The sequence below is a fragment of the Natator depressus genome, chromosome 16 (genome assembly GCF_965152275.1).
Source record: "Natator depressus isolate rNatDep1 chromosome 16, rNatDep2.hap1, whole genome shotgun sequence".
Taxonomy (NCBI): domain Eukaryota; kingdom Metazoa; phylum Chordata; order Testudines; family Cheloniidae; genus Natator; species Natator depressus.
Genome location: NC_134249.1, coordinates 5,350,560 through 5,368,994, shown reverse-complemented (window position 1 = coordinate 5,368,994; position 18,435 = coordinate 5,350,560). Strand labels below are relative to the sequence as shown.

At 46.7% G+C, this 18,435-nt stretch overlaps 1 protein-coding gene across 16 annotated transcripts in view; it reads right to left on the bottom strand.

Annotated features, from left to right (window-relative positions):
• Positions 1-18,435, bottom strand: part of GRIN1 (glutamate ionotropic receptor NMDA type subunit 1) — a 70,838-nt gene that overhangs the window by 32,641 nt on the left and 19,762 nt on the right. For 12 of the 16 annotated variants that reach the window (XR_012642077.1, XR_012642079.1, XR_012642081.1 and 9 more), the window contains exons 4-6: positions 15,002-15,064; positions 14,176-14,276; positions 4,271-4,392 (exon numbers count right to left, since the gene is read on the bottom strand). Coding sequence is in view for 9 of the 16 variants with exons in the window: in XM_074973589.1 (XP_074829690.1) it covers positions 4,271-4,392; positions 14,176-14,276; positions 15,002-15,064 (286 nt within the window). In the remaining 7 variants the exon portion in view is untranslated. The remainder of the gene's footprint in view (positions 1-4,270; positions 4,393-14,175; positions 14,277-15,001; positions 15,065-18,435) is intronic. The other 4 variants (XR_012642078.1, XR_012642080.1, XM_074973591.1 and 1 more) reach the window with 1 other exon arrangement.

The window sequence follows — 18,435 nt, the reverse complement described above, 5'->3', positions numbered from 1 at the left end:
AGGGCGTTCTCTGCCAACCCACGGTATGAAAGTAACACCTGAACGGCTGCAAGCTGTCGCTCGTTACCATTACCTGCTCATCACGGCGGCTGAGGTTCATTCCTTGGCCTAGCTTAATACATAGGTGGCTATGCTTTGCCCAGTTTTAATACCCTTGCCAAGCCCCTGGGAGATTTAACCCAGGGCCAGGACCAGTTGGTTTGGACCGAAGAAGCAAAGCAAGTTTTTGAAACCCTGCGTCAAGACCTCTGTCGGATCCATTCTCATGCTTATTTTGATCCATGGAAGCCCAGAGTGCTTCAAATTGATGCATTCAATCAGCGTCCGGGCACCGTTCTGCTCTAGGAGGGATGGCCGGTTATCTTTGCATCCCATACTCTCACCCCAACAGAAGCAAACTATTCCCAGACTGAGCTATAGTTCTTGGCAATGGTTTTTGCTATTATATGCTTCCCGGTTTATTTAGTGAGAAGACATTTCACCTTTGAAATGGATCATTTGCCTATTCCAGGCCTCTGTTATAAGGCCATTGATCTGCTGAATGTGAGGCTGCAGCGGTGGGTTCTTCAGGGACAGCAGTATGACTTTGATTTGGTACATCTCAAAGGAAGATGTAATACACTTGCCCATGCTCTTTCGAGAAATTCTGCTGGTTTGGCACCCTAGTATGCAGAAATAGCAGAGCACACCATATGCTGTTGACTAAAAGAGATGTCAACTGACTCAAGGAGGAATCATAGAATTATAGAATATCAGGGTTGGAAGGGACCTCAGGAGGTCATCTAGTCCAACCCCCTGCTCAAAGCAGGACCAATCCCCAACTAAATCATCCCAGCCAGGGCTTTGTCAAGCCTGACCTTAAAAATATCTAAGGAAGGAGATTCCACCACCTCCCTAGGTAACGCATTCCAGTGTTTCACCACCCTCCTAGTGAAAAAGGTTGTCCTAATATCCAACCTAAACCTCCCCCACTGCAACTTGAGACCATTACTCCTTGTTCTGTCATCAGCTACCACTGAGAACAGTCTAGATCCATCCTCTTTGGAACCCCCTTTCAGGTAGTTGAAAGCAGCTATCAAATCCCCCCTCATTCTTCTCTTCTGCAGACTAAACAATCCCAGTTCCCTCAGCCTCTCCTCATAAGTCATGTGTTCCAGTCCCCTAATCATTTTTGTTGCCCTCGGCTGGATGTTTTCCAATTTTTTCACATCCTTCTTGTAGTGTGGGGCCCAAAACTGGACACAGTACTCCAGATGAGGCCTCACCAATGTCGAATAGAGGGGAACGATCACGTCCCTCAATCTGCTGGCAATGCCCCTACATATACATCCCAAAATGCCATTGGCCTTCTTGGCAACAAGGGCACACTGTTGACTCATATCCAGCTTCTCGTCCACTGTAGGTCCTTTTCTGCAGAACTGTTGCTGAGCCATTCGGTCCCTAGTCTGTAGCGGTCCATGGGATTCTTCCGTCCTCAGTGCAGGACTCTGCACTTGTCCTTGTTGAACCTCATCAGATTTCTTTTGGCCCAATCCTCTAATTTGTCTAGGGCCCTCTGTATCCTATCCCTACCCTCCAGCGTATCTACCTCTCCTCCCAGTTTAGTGTCGTCTGCAAACTTTCTGAGGGTGCAATCCACACCATCCTCCAGATCATTTATGAAGATATTGAACAAAACCGGCCCCAGGACCGACCCTTGGGGCACTCCACTTGATACCAGCTGCCAACTAGACATGGAGCCATTGATCACTACCCGTTGAGCCCGACAATCTAGCCAACTTTCTATCTACCTTATCATCCATTCATCCAGCCCAGACTTCTTTAACTTGCTGGCAAGAATACTGTGGGAGACCGTGTCAAAAGCTTTGCTGAAGTCAAAGAACAACATGACCGCTGACGCCATCTTCAAGATGCTGAACTGTGCAAGGTGATCTGCATTAGGAGGTTGGCTGGACCCAGTCCTTAACAAAACTTTGTCTATAGACTACAACATTAATTCTGAGCGCCCAGTGAAGACGTGTTACTCGATATATCTTATACAGAGAAGCCCAGGTGATCCTCCCTGCAGTGTTGTGACAAGCAATCCTGGATATGGCTCATGAAGGACATTTGGGGATTACTAAAAATGAAGGAACTTTTGCAGAGTTATGCTCGGTGGCCAGGGCTGCCCTCAGACATTGAGTGACATGTATAGAACTATTGTTCCTCTGGCACCTTTGAAACCAATAGTTGAAGACAGACCGTGGCAGACAATTGCAGTGGATATTACTGGCCCCTCAATTGCACTGCATGGCTACACACTGTTGACTGTTATAGACTATTACTTTGCCCCATTGCATTTATAATTTCACAAGGCATCTCAGAGGAGCTCATTTGTCGCCTAACCACATTATTCGCTACATTTGGTCTACCAGAGAGATTTCTTTCAGATAATTGGACACCTTTTGTATCCAGAAAATTTGAGGTCTTTCTGATGAGTATTGGTGCAGTACATTATAAATCTGCTGTGTCCCATACCCAAGGAATAGAATAGTGGAGAGACTGCATGAGACTCTGGGAAAGCATGTACTTCACATACTGGAGGAATGTCAAAATACCCCCTTCCCTGTTGCATTAAGTTGTGCTTTATATGATATTTGGAGTAAATCCATGAAAGTATTGGAGAAACCCTGTTCTATTGGCTCTTCAGTCAACCTATGAGGACCAAGTTGTCTGTGCTGATGAAAAAGGTTCATCCCACTCCTCTGCCATCCTCGAAGCTAACTGATGCGTCTAGGAAATATGTGAGTTTCAACAAGCGTATCTATGCAAGAATCCATGCGTTCTCTCCTGGAAAAGGAATATATGTTAGGGGAGGGTCTGGAAGCGTTTTCAATACTTGTGGCATGATCTTGTGAGCTTCAGGGTACAAAGTGGGATGAGTTTACCACAGGGAGAGCTCATTGTTAACCGGTGAGATGTGGTGCCGACGGAACGGGAGCCGGCCGGGAAGAGGACTCATTGTTAACCGGTGAGATGTGGTGCCGACGGAACGGGAGCCGGCCGGGAAGAGGACTCATTGTTAACCGGTGAGATGTGGTGCCGACGGAACGGGAACCGGCCGGGAAGAGGACTCATTGTTAACCGGTGAGATGTGGTGCCGACGGAACGGGAGCCGGCCGGGAAGAGGACTCATTGTTAACCGGTGAGATGTGGTGCCGACGGAACGGGAACCGGCCGGGAAGAGGACTCATTGTTAACCGGTGAGATGTGGTGCCGACGGAACGGGAGCCGGCCGGGAAGAGGACTCATTGTTAACCGGTGAGATGTGGTGCCGACGGAATGGGAACCGGCCGGGAAGAGGACTCATTGTTAACCGGTGAGATGTGGTGCCGACGGAATGGGAACCGGCCGGGAAGAGGACTCATTGTTAACCGGTGAGATGTGGTGCTGACGGAATGGGAACCGGCCGGGAAGAGGACGCTCTTTGTGCATATGGCGTCATGGGGCCAGTTGGGGAAGTTGTGCCACAGCAACAGCATCCACCTCGTGAGCTGAATCAGAGGTATCACCTATGGCCCCAGGATCATCTGGTGCCTCCAGCCAGGTGCTGCTGAACTTTTGGAGAGAAGGGAAGGAAATTGAGATGACTGGTGTATGTTGCCTTCCTGTTCCTGTTTTGTTTCCTGGTTCCTGCTCCCTGAACTCAGTGTGCCTGTTTGTGTGTGTGTGCGCATGTGTGTGTGTGTGCGCGCGTGTGCATGTGCGCGTGCGTGTGCGTGCATGCGTGTGCGCATGTGTGCGTGTGCATGTGCGCATGTGCATGTGCGCATGCGTGCAAGTGTGCATGTGCGCGTGCGCGGGTGTGTGCGCGCGCGTGCATAGCATGGGGTGTGTGCAGCTACTCAGAGTCTGCTGCTCCGTATCTGCGGTTGGGACTGTTTCTATGTTTTGTTCAGACTGTTGCGGTCCTAACGGGTTCATGGCCGGTACATGTTTTAATTGACAATGTACCTGTGTGTTTTGCTGCTGCTGCTGCTTCTTCGTTCGTTTGGTGGCGTTGGGATTGCTGTTCCGGGGGCGTCAGAGGGTAACAGCGTTCATAACAGGGAGTAACAACGAGCTGGCTGTTTTGTCAGGCTGCTCTGTGACAGCCATGACAGCGCTCCGAGCAACGTCTCCTCTCTGGGCACTCCTCTGGAACCTAGGAGTCCTAGTTCTGGGCCAGGATCACATTGCACATTCATTGCAAATGCAGTAAACATTAGCACAGAGAAGTGGAGGTACGTACCATCGGGGGCGTATCGCAGGGCATTGCCAGATATCTCTCTCTCCCCCACCAGCCACACGTATCCTGAGCCCGTCATATTGAGCATGGCTGCCGATCTGTACACTGTGGCAGCATCGTCCTCACTGGAAAGAGACAAAAGCAAATGACAGTGATGAGTCTCTCTCAATCTCCTCATGTACCAGCTACCTCCCTTTCCCCTGCTCTGGTTCAGCCCCAGCAGGCTGAGGCAGAATGGCCAGAAGGAAAGCCTTGTACAACAGCAGAGAGCATTCCCCATCCTCTTCCCGTCCTCTCCTCACCCTGTGGGACTGGGTTCACGAAAGCAGGATGCAGTTCAGAGAACAAAGGCAGAGGGTTAGCTGTGATTGGGAAGTCTCCCCCAGTCCAGCAATGTGTGTCACAACCAGCCTAAGGTGACAATAGTACTTGCTGAGTGGGGGCAGACAGAGGGATTGAAAATAGGCCCAGATACGGCACCCTGTTCTGGAAATGCAGGTGACAGTGTGAGGGGTGATCAGCTCAAGCGGATGGACTCCAAGAGCTGAAAGAACCTGGTTTTCTGCAAATGATAAAAAAACAAGAGGACACACCCAGTCCCTGCTTTCTACCTCTGCCTCTAGAGAGAATGTTCTTTGGGTTTTCCAGTGGGCATGGGCGGGTCGCCATGCGGTGCCTATGTGCCTAAAATAGGAATATCCAAGGTACAGAAGTGTGGTGTGAGGCCGCCCCGAATGCGTGGGTTTGACTTTGGCTGTGAATGGGAGGACTTGTGCTCAGTGTGTTTTCACTCCCCACTCACTCTCCCTGGCTGAAATCACAGCAGGAAGGAGCTACATTGAGACTAGAATCTGTCTGGGGAAAGGCAGAATTTACTGGTCATTAATACGGGAAAGAGCTTCACCCCCCACCCACCCACCCAACACCAGACCCAGAATAGGGAAGTGATTTCCCTACAGAACCCAGACCGGCATTCATGGGCACTGCCAGTTCATCATCCATCATCATCGTCATTGCACCAAGCCCTGGTCATGGGCCCAGAGCCCATTGTGGTAGGCACTGGACAGACACAGAGCGAAAAGGGTGTCACTGCCTTGGAGAGCTCACAGGGTAAGTGCCAGTCTGCCACTGCTGCCTGCACTGCCATAAAGCCTGCCCTGCGCTGCGCTTACCCCTAGGAAGGACGTCAGCACAGCAGCACGCGATGGTGATTGGTGACAGGCTGGGTTAATGCCCAGACCCAGCGTATTCCAGGCAGTGTCCCAAAAGCCATAGGGCCCAAGCAGGAGTCAAAATGCTGCCTGGACCTGTCTGTGACTCTTCCCCCCTCTCTGGATGGGGATGGATGACTTCTGGGCCCTGATCTTGAAAAGTGCTAAGCACATCCTCACAACAGGTGGGAGCCCTCAACTCCACTGAAGGTCCTAGGGATTGAGGGCACTTGGCAGGTTCAGTACCTGACAGGTTTGGGCTCAGTGTCTGCAATGTGCTTTAAGAAATGTGAAGCACTACCAAAGGGCCCAATTCGGGTTTACACAAAGGCTCCTTTCCACAGCTATGGTATTGTGATGGGGCCTCACAATGGACGTCAGTTACAACCACCCTCACTTTAGGGCCACTTTATGCTGCCAGAGCAGTGCACATTGGTATTAGTGTAAATGAAAATTAGGCCCTAATTCTGTGTCAATGCTTATCAACAATGCATAGGCTGGGATTGTGTGAGACAAGGAGGCCCTGAGTCCTGCCAGGCTGGAATGGCTGGGTGACAGCCCTGCCTTCTCTAGCTTTAAATGGTTTCTTTATGTGTTTGAAAACTTTGAAGATCCCTGTTACTACAGAGGAGCCTGATACCACAGAGGAGCCCCTTACCCTGTCCTCTCCTCTGCTCCCATTCTCTGTCACTGTGGACAACACCCCGTCCTCCAAAACTCACAGGCGCATCACCTGGGCCTCACCAGGTGCCAAGTGTCTGTAATGGACAAAGCCCATCACTGAGAAGCCAGGAGAGGAGGTTGCATTGTGTGCCAGCCACAGGAGAGGCTGGGGAAGGCCCAGAGAGAGCGATGCTGAAGGAGAAGAGGCAGGGGCAGAGGGGAGAAGGGCAACAGGACCATTATTTCCATGGGATCATATTCCAACCAGCCACGACCCTGGGCCAGGGAATTGATGCACTTTCTGCTGTGTTCAGGGTGAGCTTTCTTGGCTTTTTTTCTCCTACCTTCTAGCAAAGAAATAACCTAGAAACCAGCAGAGGCCAGGCAACCACCCATTGCCCAAAACACACCTGCTGCGTAGCAAGAGAACTGTCCCTGGGGCAGCATCCATCTGTCTGCTGGTGGAGAAGGGAGAAGGAAAAGGAGAGTACTATTGGGGGAGAACTGGTGGCTTCTCAGGAAGGCAAGGGCACCTTGTAACTTCCACTTGTCGCTCTTGTTTCCAATCAGCACATCAGCATCCCTCCAATAATCCATCTTGCCCAAAATCAACACTCACTAGGGCTGTGGGCTCCACTCAGCTTAGCCTGATTGTAACGATCTCGCTAAATCTGGTGATTCACCCTTATTAAATTGCACATTCCCAGGTGCAGATGAGGCAGCTCATGCCAGGGATTGAACCAGGGGCCCCTAGAGCCAAACACACGAGTTAGTATGGCCTGAACTAAAGATGCAGCTGCCCATGCAGTTGGCTGTAAGAAGCTCACAGCCTGCATGCATTGGGCATAGCGAGGGGTGTATAATATGCACTCTCCAATGTCTAACTATTCCTAATATACAGAGCTCTTCTGCACATCTGGAAGTTCCTCTTTTTCCTGTTGTAAACATTGGATCTGGACTTGCTGTTTCCAGTCAGTCAGCACCAGGCTTTTCCAGGATTGGCAAATACCCTGAAAATAGCACTTGCCTCTTCAGCTATTTACCATGATCCTTCACTTTGTCTTCTCCAAATTTACCATCGCTCCTGGGCTCGATCCTGCTCTATAAGAATCAGTGCATGCCATCGACTTCTATGGGGCCCTCTTATCTACCGTCATATCCATCCCTGACTTTACCTTACACAGACTCTTGCTTGCCATGGGTACATTTCACTCTTCTCCAGATTGTCCCCCTTAGTGTACACACACACACACACATGCACTCACATGCATGCACCCACCCACACACACACACACGATGCACTGCTAATATTCCCCTTATCAAATAAAGATGAAAACACCCTGTAGGTTTTCTGTTGTTTCTTTACGTTTTCACCCTATTATAATGAATACAAAAATAATCTGTATAATGCTGAGAATGTAAATTTTGCTTTACACACATTCAGTGAAGCACAATCCCTGCCCTGAACAGCTGCAGCCTAGTAGAGAGAGAGGAGACGTTATTGGAGAAGGGAACTAGGCAGGATAAATCCTGGCCTGGGTGGGTTTTAGGGAGAGATTGGAAGGAGCAGTGAAAGCAGATGGTTATCTAGAAACGGGAGAATATTCCAACTCTACAGCAGCATGAAGGTCAGTGTAAGCCAAGAGCGGGAGCACTGAGACGGTAGGGTTGGGAGGTGCACAGAGCATGAGAGGAGGGAGCTGGAAGACATGAGGTCAGAGAAATGGGCAGGGGCAAGATCCTGCAGGACCTGGAAGGCAGGAAGGATGAGCGTGATTTGGATGGGGCCATAGGTCAGAAACCAAGGGAGGGATAGAAGAGGAGTTGATGAGGCCAGAACAGTGGGAAAGGAGGGATGTTTTGTTGGTAGAGGTGAGAAGTGGGGAAGCCAGAGGAGAAGGTAATGATGGTCCACGTGAGAGCTGACCAAGGCATAGAGGAGGGCATTAGCCATGGAGGATGGGGTGCTTTTAAAAGGAGTGAGCATGAGCCTTGGAGACAAGGAGGGCAGTGGAGCTAACAACTGTGGTAGAAAAGGGAGGTGAAGGAATGGACTCAAGAGGAAAGGCAAGAAACTCAGAGTTGGAGAAAATGAGTTTCAATTGGTGGTGGGTCAGCCCAAACGAAATGTTGGAGAGGCTGCTGGAGATGTGCTGAGACGAGACTAAATTTGGTGGTGGAGGGGGCAGGAAAAGCCATGTGGGTGAGTGAGGTCACCGAGGGGGAAGCTTAGAGAAGACAATGAGGAAGGGACTAAGGAGCCAGCCAGCAGCACAGGAGCAAGCAAATGGAGCTGAAAACAGGAGAGTTTGAGGGAGAGTTTGTAAGGGGCGTTTGGGGGAGGGTGGGTGTGGTGTACTGGTTTTGTTCAGTTTTTTTGTTTTTTGTTTTCCTTGACAGGAGCTTAGGTGGGAAGGCTATGACAGCTTCAAAGGCAGCAGTGGTAGTGACCCACAGAATGCAAGAGGCAGTGAAGATGACTGGATATGGAAGCGGTGGGATCTACATTATCCTGGAGCAGGGACTTGAAAAGAGCTTTGTTTGTCTGAAATGCCGCCTGATAGAGCTGATGGAAGAGACGATCCAAGAGGAAAGAAGCAAGTGGAAGCACATGACTATGAGAATCAGGCAGATGAAAAAACCGACTAGTGAAGAAGAAATGGAGCTCAGGAACAGGTTTGCTGAGTTAGAGAATGAAGAAGGGGCACAGCAGGCAGTAACAGAAGGAGGGAGGGCAAGGAAGAAGAGACCAGTGGCTAGTCCATAACAAGAAGGGAAGAGTCAATGGAGACAGCCAGAGTTCAGAAAGTTCTCTTCAGACATGAAGAGAGTAGCCAAATCAGTTACAAAGGCAAAAAGAGCTTGTGAACATTTTTATAAGAGACACCACTTAGTTAGATAATTGCTGGGCATAGAAGGTGGTGACCACGTTTGTGTTAAACTAAATGGAGAAAAAGAATGGAGAACGGGGGGGCGGGGAGGGGGAGAGACGGATAGCTCAGTGGTTTGAGCATTGGCCTGCTAAACCCAGGGTTGTGACCTCAATCCTGAGGGGGCCATTTAGGGATCTGGGGCAAAAATTGGGGATTGGTCCTGCTTTGAGCAGGGGGTTGGACTAGATGACCTCCTGAGGTCCCTTCCAACCCTGATATTCTATGATTCTATGAACTCCAGCTGTCGTAAAGAAAAAGAATTCCTTCCCCAGAACATATGTGACTGAGAATGACAGTTGAGAGTTCAACAGAAACTGTCAACATCTCCGGTTTGTTCCTCAGAAAGAACAGTCAATACAGCAAACTTGTCAGATGCAGAACAACAAGAAGAATATTCAAAGGTTCCAGACCAACCAGAGAAAGTTATTTCAACTAACATACACACAGATGACCAAGCTGTTATGTGTTCCTGTCATGTAATAAGAAAACCAGTCCGATTCAAATACACTTAACACAATGATCTGTACTGAACTTTCAATGATAGCATGATCATGACATGGTCGAAGTGTAAAATAGCAAATGTAATGGAATGTTAAACTGTTCTTAATACTGTTCAGCCACTAGGTGGCACCATGTGTAACTTACCTTATCCATGCTGCGAGCAGCCACCACGGGCAGGGCACTGAAGTATATTAAAGGTACAAATCTCACGCATCTTTGGGGTGGAAGTTCTGTAACCAGTCCACATATGGTACATGACCGAGGTCTCCAGGGAATGTGCCAAGCTGGGGCACTGCCTGGTCCCTGGTCCACAAGGTGCTGTCCTCGGCTCACTCGCATCTCCCCGTGCACTTGGGGAAAGGCTATCAGAGACGCTGCTTTGCGGACAATGGTGAGGCTGCCTCCAGGAACACTGGGCCCCACGTCCAGAGCCACAGGATGGGACCAAACCCTTGGCTGAGACTTTCCTGCTTCCTCCTCAGGGTATGTTTCACTGTCAGTAGATGAGGGTAACTTCAGTATTGGCAGGTGGAGATGAGAGAAGCGGGGAAATGCCTGTGTCCAGGTGGGGACATGGAGAACAGCCACAGCAGTTATAGATAAAGAAGAGTGGGAGTAAGAGGAGGTGCCAGGGCACAAGGCCTATGAGAAGGAAAATCCTGGGAGTTGGGGAAGCTAGCAGAAGGGAGACCAGAGCGCTGGCGAGTGGGTGAAGGTCAAGGAGGGCGAGGTGTGTGTCTGTCTCTCATCACTGGCATGAGCAATGCAAGCCCTGGGCTAAATGGACCATGCAGGCAGGGCCATTTTCTTTGTGGGTAGCTGCCATCCTGTTGTTTGGTATAGCTGGTCATATCAAATCCCTGTCAGACAATTTCTCATAGAAAGAAGAAGTGGGACCGCTAAACGCTGAGGATGGAGTGGAGGTCAAGGATAATCTAGGCATGGCCCAATATCTAAACAAATACTTTGCCTCAGTCTTTAATAAGGCTAAAGAGGATCTTAGGGATAATGGTAGCATGACAAATGGGAATAAGGATATAGAGGTAGATATTACCATATCTGAGGTAGAAGCAAAACTCAAACAGCTTAATGGGACTAAATCAGGGGGCCCAGATAATCTTCATCCAAGAATATTAAAGGAATTGGCACCCGAAATTGCAAGCCCATTAGCAAGAATTTTTAATGACTCTGTAAACTCAGGGGTTGTACCGTATGACTGGAGAATTGCAGACACAGTTCCTATTTTTAAGAAAGGGAAAAAAAGTGATCTGGATAACTATAGACCTGTTAGTTTGACATCTGTAGTATGCAAGGTCTTGGAAAAAATTTTGAAGGAGAAAGTAGTTAAGGACATTGAGGTCAATGGTAAATGGGACAAAATACAACATGGTTTTACAAAAGGTAGATCGTGCCAAAGCAACCTGATCTCCTTCTTTGAGAAAGTAACAGATTTTTAGACAAAGGAAAAGCAGTGGATCTAATTTACCTAGATTTCAGGAAGGCGTTTGGTACTGTGCCACATGGGGAATTATTAGTTAAATTGGAAAAGATGGGGATCAATATGAAAATTGAAAGGTGGATAAGGAATTGGTTAAAGGGGAGACTACAACGGGTCATACTGAAAGGTGAACTGTCAGGCTGGAGGGAGGTTACCAATGGAGTTCCTCAAGGATCGGTTTTGGGACCAATCTTATTTAATCTTTTTATTACTGACCTCGGCACAAAAAGTGGGAGTGTGCTAATAAAGTTTGCAGATGATACAAAGCTGGGAGGTATTGCCAATGTAGAGAAGGACAGGGATATCATACAGGAGGATCTGGATGACCTTGTAAACTGGAGTAATAGTAATAGGATGAAATTTAATAGTGAGAAGTGTAAGGTCATGCATTTAGGGATTAATAACAAGAATTTTAGTTATAAGCTGGGGACGCATCAATTGGAAGTAACAGAGGAGGAGAAGGACCTTGGAGTATTGGTTGATCATAGGATGACTATGAGCCGCCAATGTGCTATGGCTGTGAAAAAAGCTAATGCGATCTTGGGATGCATCAGGAGAGGTATTTCCAGTAGGGAAAAGGAGGTTTTAATACCGTTATACAAGGCACTGGTGAGACCTCACCTGGAATACTGTGTGCAGTTCTGGTCTCTCATGTTTAAGAAGGATGAATTTAAACTGGAACAGGATGATCTGAGGAATGGAAAACTTGTCTTATGAAAGGAGACTTAAGGAGCTTGGCTTGTTTAGCCTAACTAAAAGAAGGTTGAGGGGAGATATGATTGCTATCTATAAATATATCAGAGGGCTTAATACCGGAGAGGGAGAGGAATTATTTAAGCTCAGTACCAATGTGGACAAAAGAACAAATGGATATAAACTGGCCACCAGGAAGTTTAGACTTGAAATTAGATGAAGGTCTCTAACCATCAGAGGAGTGAAGTTTTGGAATAGCCTTCCAAGGGAAGCAGTGGGGGCAAAAGATCTATCTGGATTTAAGATTAAACTCGATAAGTTTATGGAGGAGATGGTATGATGGGATAACATGGTTTTGGTAATTAAATATTCATGGTAAATAGGCCTAATGGCCTGTGATGGGATGTTAGATGGGGTGGGATCTGAGTTACCCAGGAAAGAATTTTCTGTAGTATCTGGCTGGTGAATCTTGCCCATATGCTCAGGGTTTAGCTGATCGCCATATTTGGGGTCGGGAAGGAATTTTCCTCCAGGGCAGATTGACAGAGGCCCTGGAGGTTTTTCGCCTTCCTCTGTAGCATGGGGCATGGGTCACTTGCTGGAGGATTCTCCACTTCTTGAAGTCTTTAAACCACGATTTGAGGACTTCAATAGCTCAGACATAGGTGAGAGGTTTTTCTCAGGAGTGGGTGGGTGAAATTCTGTGGCCTGCGTTGTGCAGGAGGTCAGACTAGATGATCATAATGGTCCCTTCTGATCTAAGTATCAATGAATCTATACTCCCCAGAGGCCACAAGCACTTTCTGCTGAGGCTGGGATGAATTTCCTAGACCTATGGCTCCTCTTACAAGGTAGCCATGACTGCCTTACACTCTGCCATTTGATGTGTGACACTTCCGCATTGTTGTGTCTCTGTTCCCTGTCTGTACACACAGGGCTCATCAAACCTCCCTACTTCACAGGGTGCTTGGGAGCTTCATTAATAAATGTCACTAACATGCTTGCAGATCCTCAGATGAAGGGTGCTATGGAAGGTCTAAGGATAGTGAGGTGGCAAAATTTGCACGATACAAAATTACTCAAGATAGTTAAGTCCCAGGCAGACTGCAAAGAGCTACAAAAGGATCTCACAAAACTGGGTGACTGGGCAACAAAATGGCAGATGAAATTCAATGTTGATAAATGCAAAGCAATGCATAGTGGAAAACATAATCCCAACTATACATATAAAATGATGGGGTCTAAATTAGCTGTTACCACTCAAAAAAAGAGATCTTGGAGTCATTGTGGATAGTTCTGTGAAAACATCCACTCAATGTGCAGCAGCAGTGAAAAAAGCGAACAGAATGTTGGGAATCATTAAGAAAGGGGTAGATAATAAGACAATAATAATAACATATTGCCTCTATATAAATCCATGGTACGCCCACATCTTGAATACTGCGTGCAGATGTGGTTGTCTCATCTCAAAAAAGATTGGAAACGGTTCAGTAAAGAGCAACAAAAATGATTAGGGGTATGGAACGGCTTCCATACGAGGAGCGACTAATAAGACTGGGACTTTTCAGCTTGGAAAAGAGACAACTAAGGGGGGATATGATAGAGGTCTATAAAATCATGACTTGTGTGGTGCAAGTAAATAAGGAAGTGTTATTTACTCCTTCTTATAACACAAGAGCTAGGGGTCACCAAATGAAATTAATAGGCTGAAGGTTTAAAACAAACAAAAGGAAGTATTTTTCACACAACACACCATCAACCTGTGGAACTCCTTGCCAGAGGATATTGTGAAGGCCAAGACTATAACAGGGTTCAAAAAAGAACTAGATAAGTTCATGGAGGATAGGTCCATCAATAGCTAATAGGGATGGTGTCCCTAGCCTCTGTTTGCCAGAAGCTGGGAATGGGCAACGGGGGATGGATCACTTGATGATTACCTGTTCTGTTCATTCCTTCTGGGGCACCTGGCACTGACCACTGTCGGAAGACAGGATACTGGGTTAGATGGATTTTTGGTCTGATCCAGTATGGCCGTTCTTATGTTCTTATGATTATTACTGTTATTATCAATAACAATATATTTCTACAACACAGTGGAATTTACTTTAACCATGCCCCAGAATAATACAAACCACCTCTCCCAATGAGAGAACCACAATGGCACATGAAAGATGCTTTAGATCTGTATGATATGGAGTGGTCTCTCTGGATTTTCTTTCATGCTTAACCATCTTGTTACTGCCATATCCATTCGCTACTTCTTGCAGACTTATCTTGAAGGACCAGGTGTCCTCTGACATATCCCTGATTTCAATGGGAACAGAGCAGCACAGCAGTGGAACATATATGCCCAGCTGTGAAGGGCTGAAGCAGAAGACAGAAGGGAAAATCAAATGCTCATTTCCTTACCTTGCAGAGAGGATGATAACCCGAGCCTCCAGCTCCTTTGCTTCAAGCAGCAGTGAAGTCACATTTTTGGTTCCCGGGTCAAACTGAAGAACTTTCTCAGCCTGTGATTAGTGTGAGCAAAACTGGTTAGTGCAGCGGCCTAATGCTTGCTGGTGAGAGCCATTCTATCTAGAAAAGGTTCAAGAGAATTCATTAAACTGTATACAGCTCTGCTAGATATGGTGGGTTAACTAGGTTTTTTCTTTTTCTTTTTTCTTTTCTTTTCTTTCTTTGCTTTTCTTTCTTTCTTTTCTGTTTTAGGTTTTTTTGTTTGTTTGCTTTTTGGGGAGGGTTTTGCACTGTGCATGCAAACTGAAGTCAATCAAGACCCAAAAAGAGGCGTGCATTGTACAGGAAAGAGAAAAAGGCTTTTGAAATGCAATTGAAAACTCAAACGAGTGTTGTTTTTCAAAAACACGGGGAATAAAAAAAAATATTGCACAGGGTTAACCTTTGGGAGTAAAAGTGAGCATCTTACACCAAGGGACCATTTCCTTTGGGGAGGAAAGGGGGTCAGTTCAATTTTCAAAAAGAAAAACTTGCAAGTTAATTACTGGTTCACATGCATGTCTCCAAAAGAAATCCTTCTGGGGTCAGCTGGCTAGATTTCCATTCTCAAGTTCAAACCAAAACTATGTCAATATAAAAACGTGCTACCAAGAAACATAGTCATGGATCTTTTTTTCTTTCTTTCTTTCTTTTCTTTTTTTTTTTTTTTGTGTGGCTGTGGCTATTTGTCATTTGCTAGTTAGATTGGTGGGCGGCGTGCATTTCCATGCAAATATACCTTGGGTCCTCGCTTGTTGTCATAGGAAAGTTGGTCGAGGTTTTCATAGTTCCTTTTTTTACTCTGATGAATAATGTGCACAGAGAAAATATGTAGACACAGAAGAATATTATAAACAGTTGAAAATGACGTGTAGTAAAGCAATCCAACATCCACCTCCTCCTCCACTGTTTGCTAAAGGGCTTCTATAACGCTGGAGCTCGCAAAAACCATTACTAATAGGAGAGAGTGTCTGGGCTCTTGTGAAAACCTTGAGTTGAAAAGCCACATTGATTAAAACAGGCCTGAACCTCATGGCTCGTGCGATGCAGTTGTATGTTCCCATGTAGTAGAAGGGATTTTTTTCAGCATGAAATGCATATCTTAAATTCAGAGACAATTTACGTGTCTATAAGGGCTTGAGCTGCTGTAATTCCATAGAATCATTGTGGAAGGACAAAATGTTCTGTATGGAAAAGTGCTAGATAAATGCAAGGTATTATGATGATGAACTTTTATTATTATTATTTTCTTATAGTCATGTTCACCCTGAGTGAGTGTTGAAAGTGAAATGTCTGTCTGGACTTCATATCTGCTGCGGGGATTGGAGAGTTTTGTGGAGCTTTGCGCTCACTCAGAAGAGAAAGAAACACTTGATCTATTCTGTTCTGGATCAAAGCGTGACAATGTGGAAGCAATGGTGATCACGGGATGACATGCCAGCCTTTACCTGCTGCACGGGGGAAGGCAGGAGGGCAGGTCACCAAAACACACCTTGGGAATCCAATTACAAAATGGGCACCTGCCCTTGGAAAATACAGATATAGTATAAAATGGTCCTCTCCGCCCGGCACTGTGGATTGCTATTGCCATGGCGCACCTGGCAGGCCCTCCACCTGGGGAGCTCTCCCTGACCTCAGTGGAATGCTAGGTGCGATCAGGTGCAGAATAGGCATTGTGGAGAAAAGCCCGGAACCGTAAGTTGGGGAGAAGAGTTCATCCCTCTCTCATTTTCAGTTAGAGCGTTGACCGATTTCCCATTCTCAGCCTCAGAATGCTCAGTCTCAAAGGAGCCAGTGGCACGGGGACTTCCCTCTGAGCTTGCCTTCCCTACAGATTACCTGCAAAAGGACACAGAACCCAGAAGGCCGGATCCTGCAACAGCTTATTACAGAGCAGAGTGCATACTACCTGGAGAAGCCAGTGCTCGTGCTGGTAAACATTACAACTGCTAGTGCATGCAGGATCAAGGCAGAGTTGTATTAAAGCTAGAGATGAACTCCCCTCTAGATCTGAACACTTCTGGACTTTGGGGGGTTCAAAATCTTCTTCCAAATTTTGCAGCATAGTCTCTTGTAGAATGAAATCCCTGGTAGGGATCTGCTGTGCATCTACCAAAAAGTGAAGAAGTAAAGCATTTCCCCCCAAGTTATTCCTTAAACATGCATCTGTTTTCATCTCTGTATCTTGATTTGCAAACTGCATTGATTTGTCTCCCTCTTTCTGCTCTCAGAGCTGCTTCTTTTAAAGACTTGTTGCTATTTCTCCTGCCTGTACAATGCTTGCAGGGCGCTATACAGTGAAGGGATGGGCCCTTCCATTGCCTTTCTCCTCCCTATTCTTTCCTCCACATAAGTTCCTCCACAGGCAAGATTTTTGTTTCCCTAAGAATCTAGAATGTTATACAGTAAATGCATCTACTGTAGAAAAGAATCTGAGGAAATAAAATATACTCTGAGCCCAATTCTGTCGTCATTTCAGGCTCCTTCTACTGGTGTCCATGGTAGGAATTTCCAGTGCTTCTTCTCAGTGTCTCATCATTTCACATGGCACAGGGAGACACAGAGCAACATTGCAACAGAGGAAAGCAGTGTCTGGGTGGCAGGAGGCAATGAAATATTCACTCCCTTCCAGATGTGTTGGTCCTTTCACTCAGGCAGCAGCTATTCAGCAGTGCACTCGAGCTTCCTGTATTTCCTATTTCTTTTATTTTCCAGTCTTGAATGACCTTGTGCACACGCATAGCAGTGATGTCCTACAAGTGGACTGAACAAAAGATTGGCGAGTAGGGAACGATTCTATCCTGAGTCTACTGGGGCTAGACAAGATGGGACCTAATGAGTCATTGCTAGAGCTACAGGTCTGCTATATTGGCAGAAATGTCACGGGTACTGTGATTTTTCAGTTTGTCTTTGACTTTGCTTTGTGTCTAGGATTTTTCTTTGTCTCCATGATTTCATAGGCTGTAGAGCTGGGGTGGGTGGGTCACCCAGGCTATGGTCCAACCACTTTTTCCCACCCATTGCAGCGCAGGGCAGGTGATTCATTGGCGCCAGGGCCAGGAAGGAGGCATTGTGCGGGAGAGCCATGCCTGCATGCTGAGGGGATAGCAGGAGGGGAGCCAGGGAAGCCCCAAGAAACAGGAGCTACCACTGCAGGTGAGTGTGGGGCAGGGTCCCTCTGCTACCCACTCCCAGCTCCTCTCACTCCCCATGGGGGCAGGACCGGACCCTCCCCTATATGATCTCCCCACTTTAAATGGCATTCTGATGACATTACACACCATTTCCCTCTAAATCCATGACTTTTACTCGATTTACTGTGACTGTTCAATGATTTTTGATAAAAAATGCCGTGACAAAAATGCAACCCTCACCTTTCCCATCCCTAATTTCTATCAGTTATCTCTTTAGCTGCTCTGGTTCCCAAGGATTGTTGCTGGGCTCCCCATAGAACAGCAAAGCTACACAAATCCTTCCAAATGAATCATTTTTAGAAGATTTCACCTCTTTGTGCATTGTCCACGAGCTGCTTGTCATTGTCTTTAATTAACTAACTGTAATCAAATAATGTCTGTACAGTCCTGAGTCTACAGTATGTATTTGATATTTGAAATTTAAAATGTTTGGCTGAGACATATGGGTTGTAGGGTCCTATGTCTGTTTCCTGATTGGGTGAGTGTATCTCTTAGTATCAGGCGTTTGAGGCAAAGACTCATGCTCAGAAATTAAAAATTCACTTTCCACAACTAGTCTCCAGCATTTGCGTAGAAGGTGTGGTTTGCCCAGTGCTCTGGTTTGCTGGCACACTCACAGAACAGAAGCACAGCAGGCCTGGGACATAGTCAGCACAGAGTCACTTAGCAACGCAAATGTACTTTGTGGCCTTTATTGCAATCTTGAACAATCTCAATTAACCACTGGCTAGTGTTCAAGTGTTAATTGAAATGACTTAGGCTGCTTGCAGAAGGCAGAGCTCCTCAGCCTGATGAACAGCAGCCAGATCAGGCTGATAGTCACTGGAGATGGGCTTGAACCAAACCTGAAATCCAGCTGTTCACAGAGAATTCAGCACTGGATAGGAATGCTGGGCATAAATGCCTGTGTTAAAATTATTAAACCACCAAAACAGTGTTAGCTCAGAGCCTGACTGAACTCTCTGAGGCTGTCACGTAA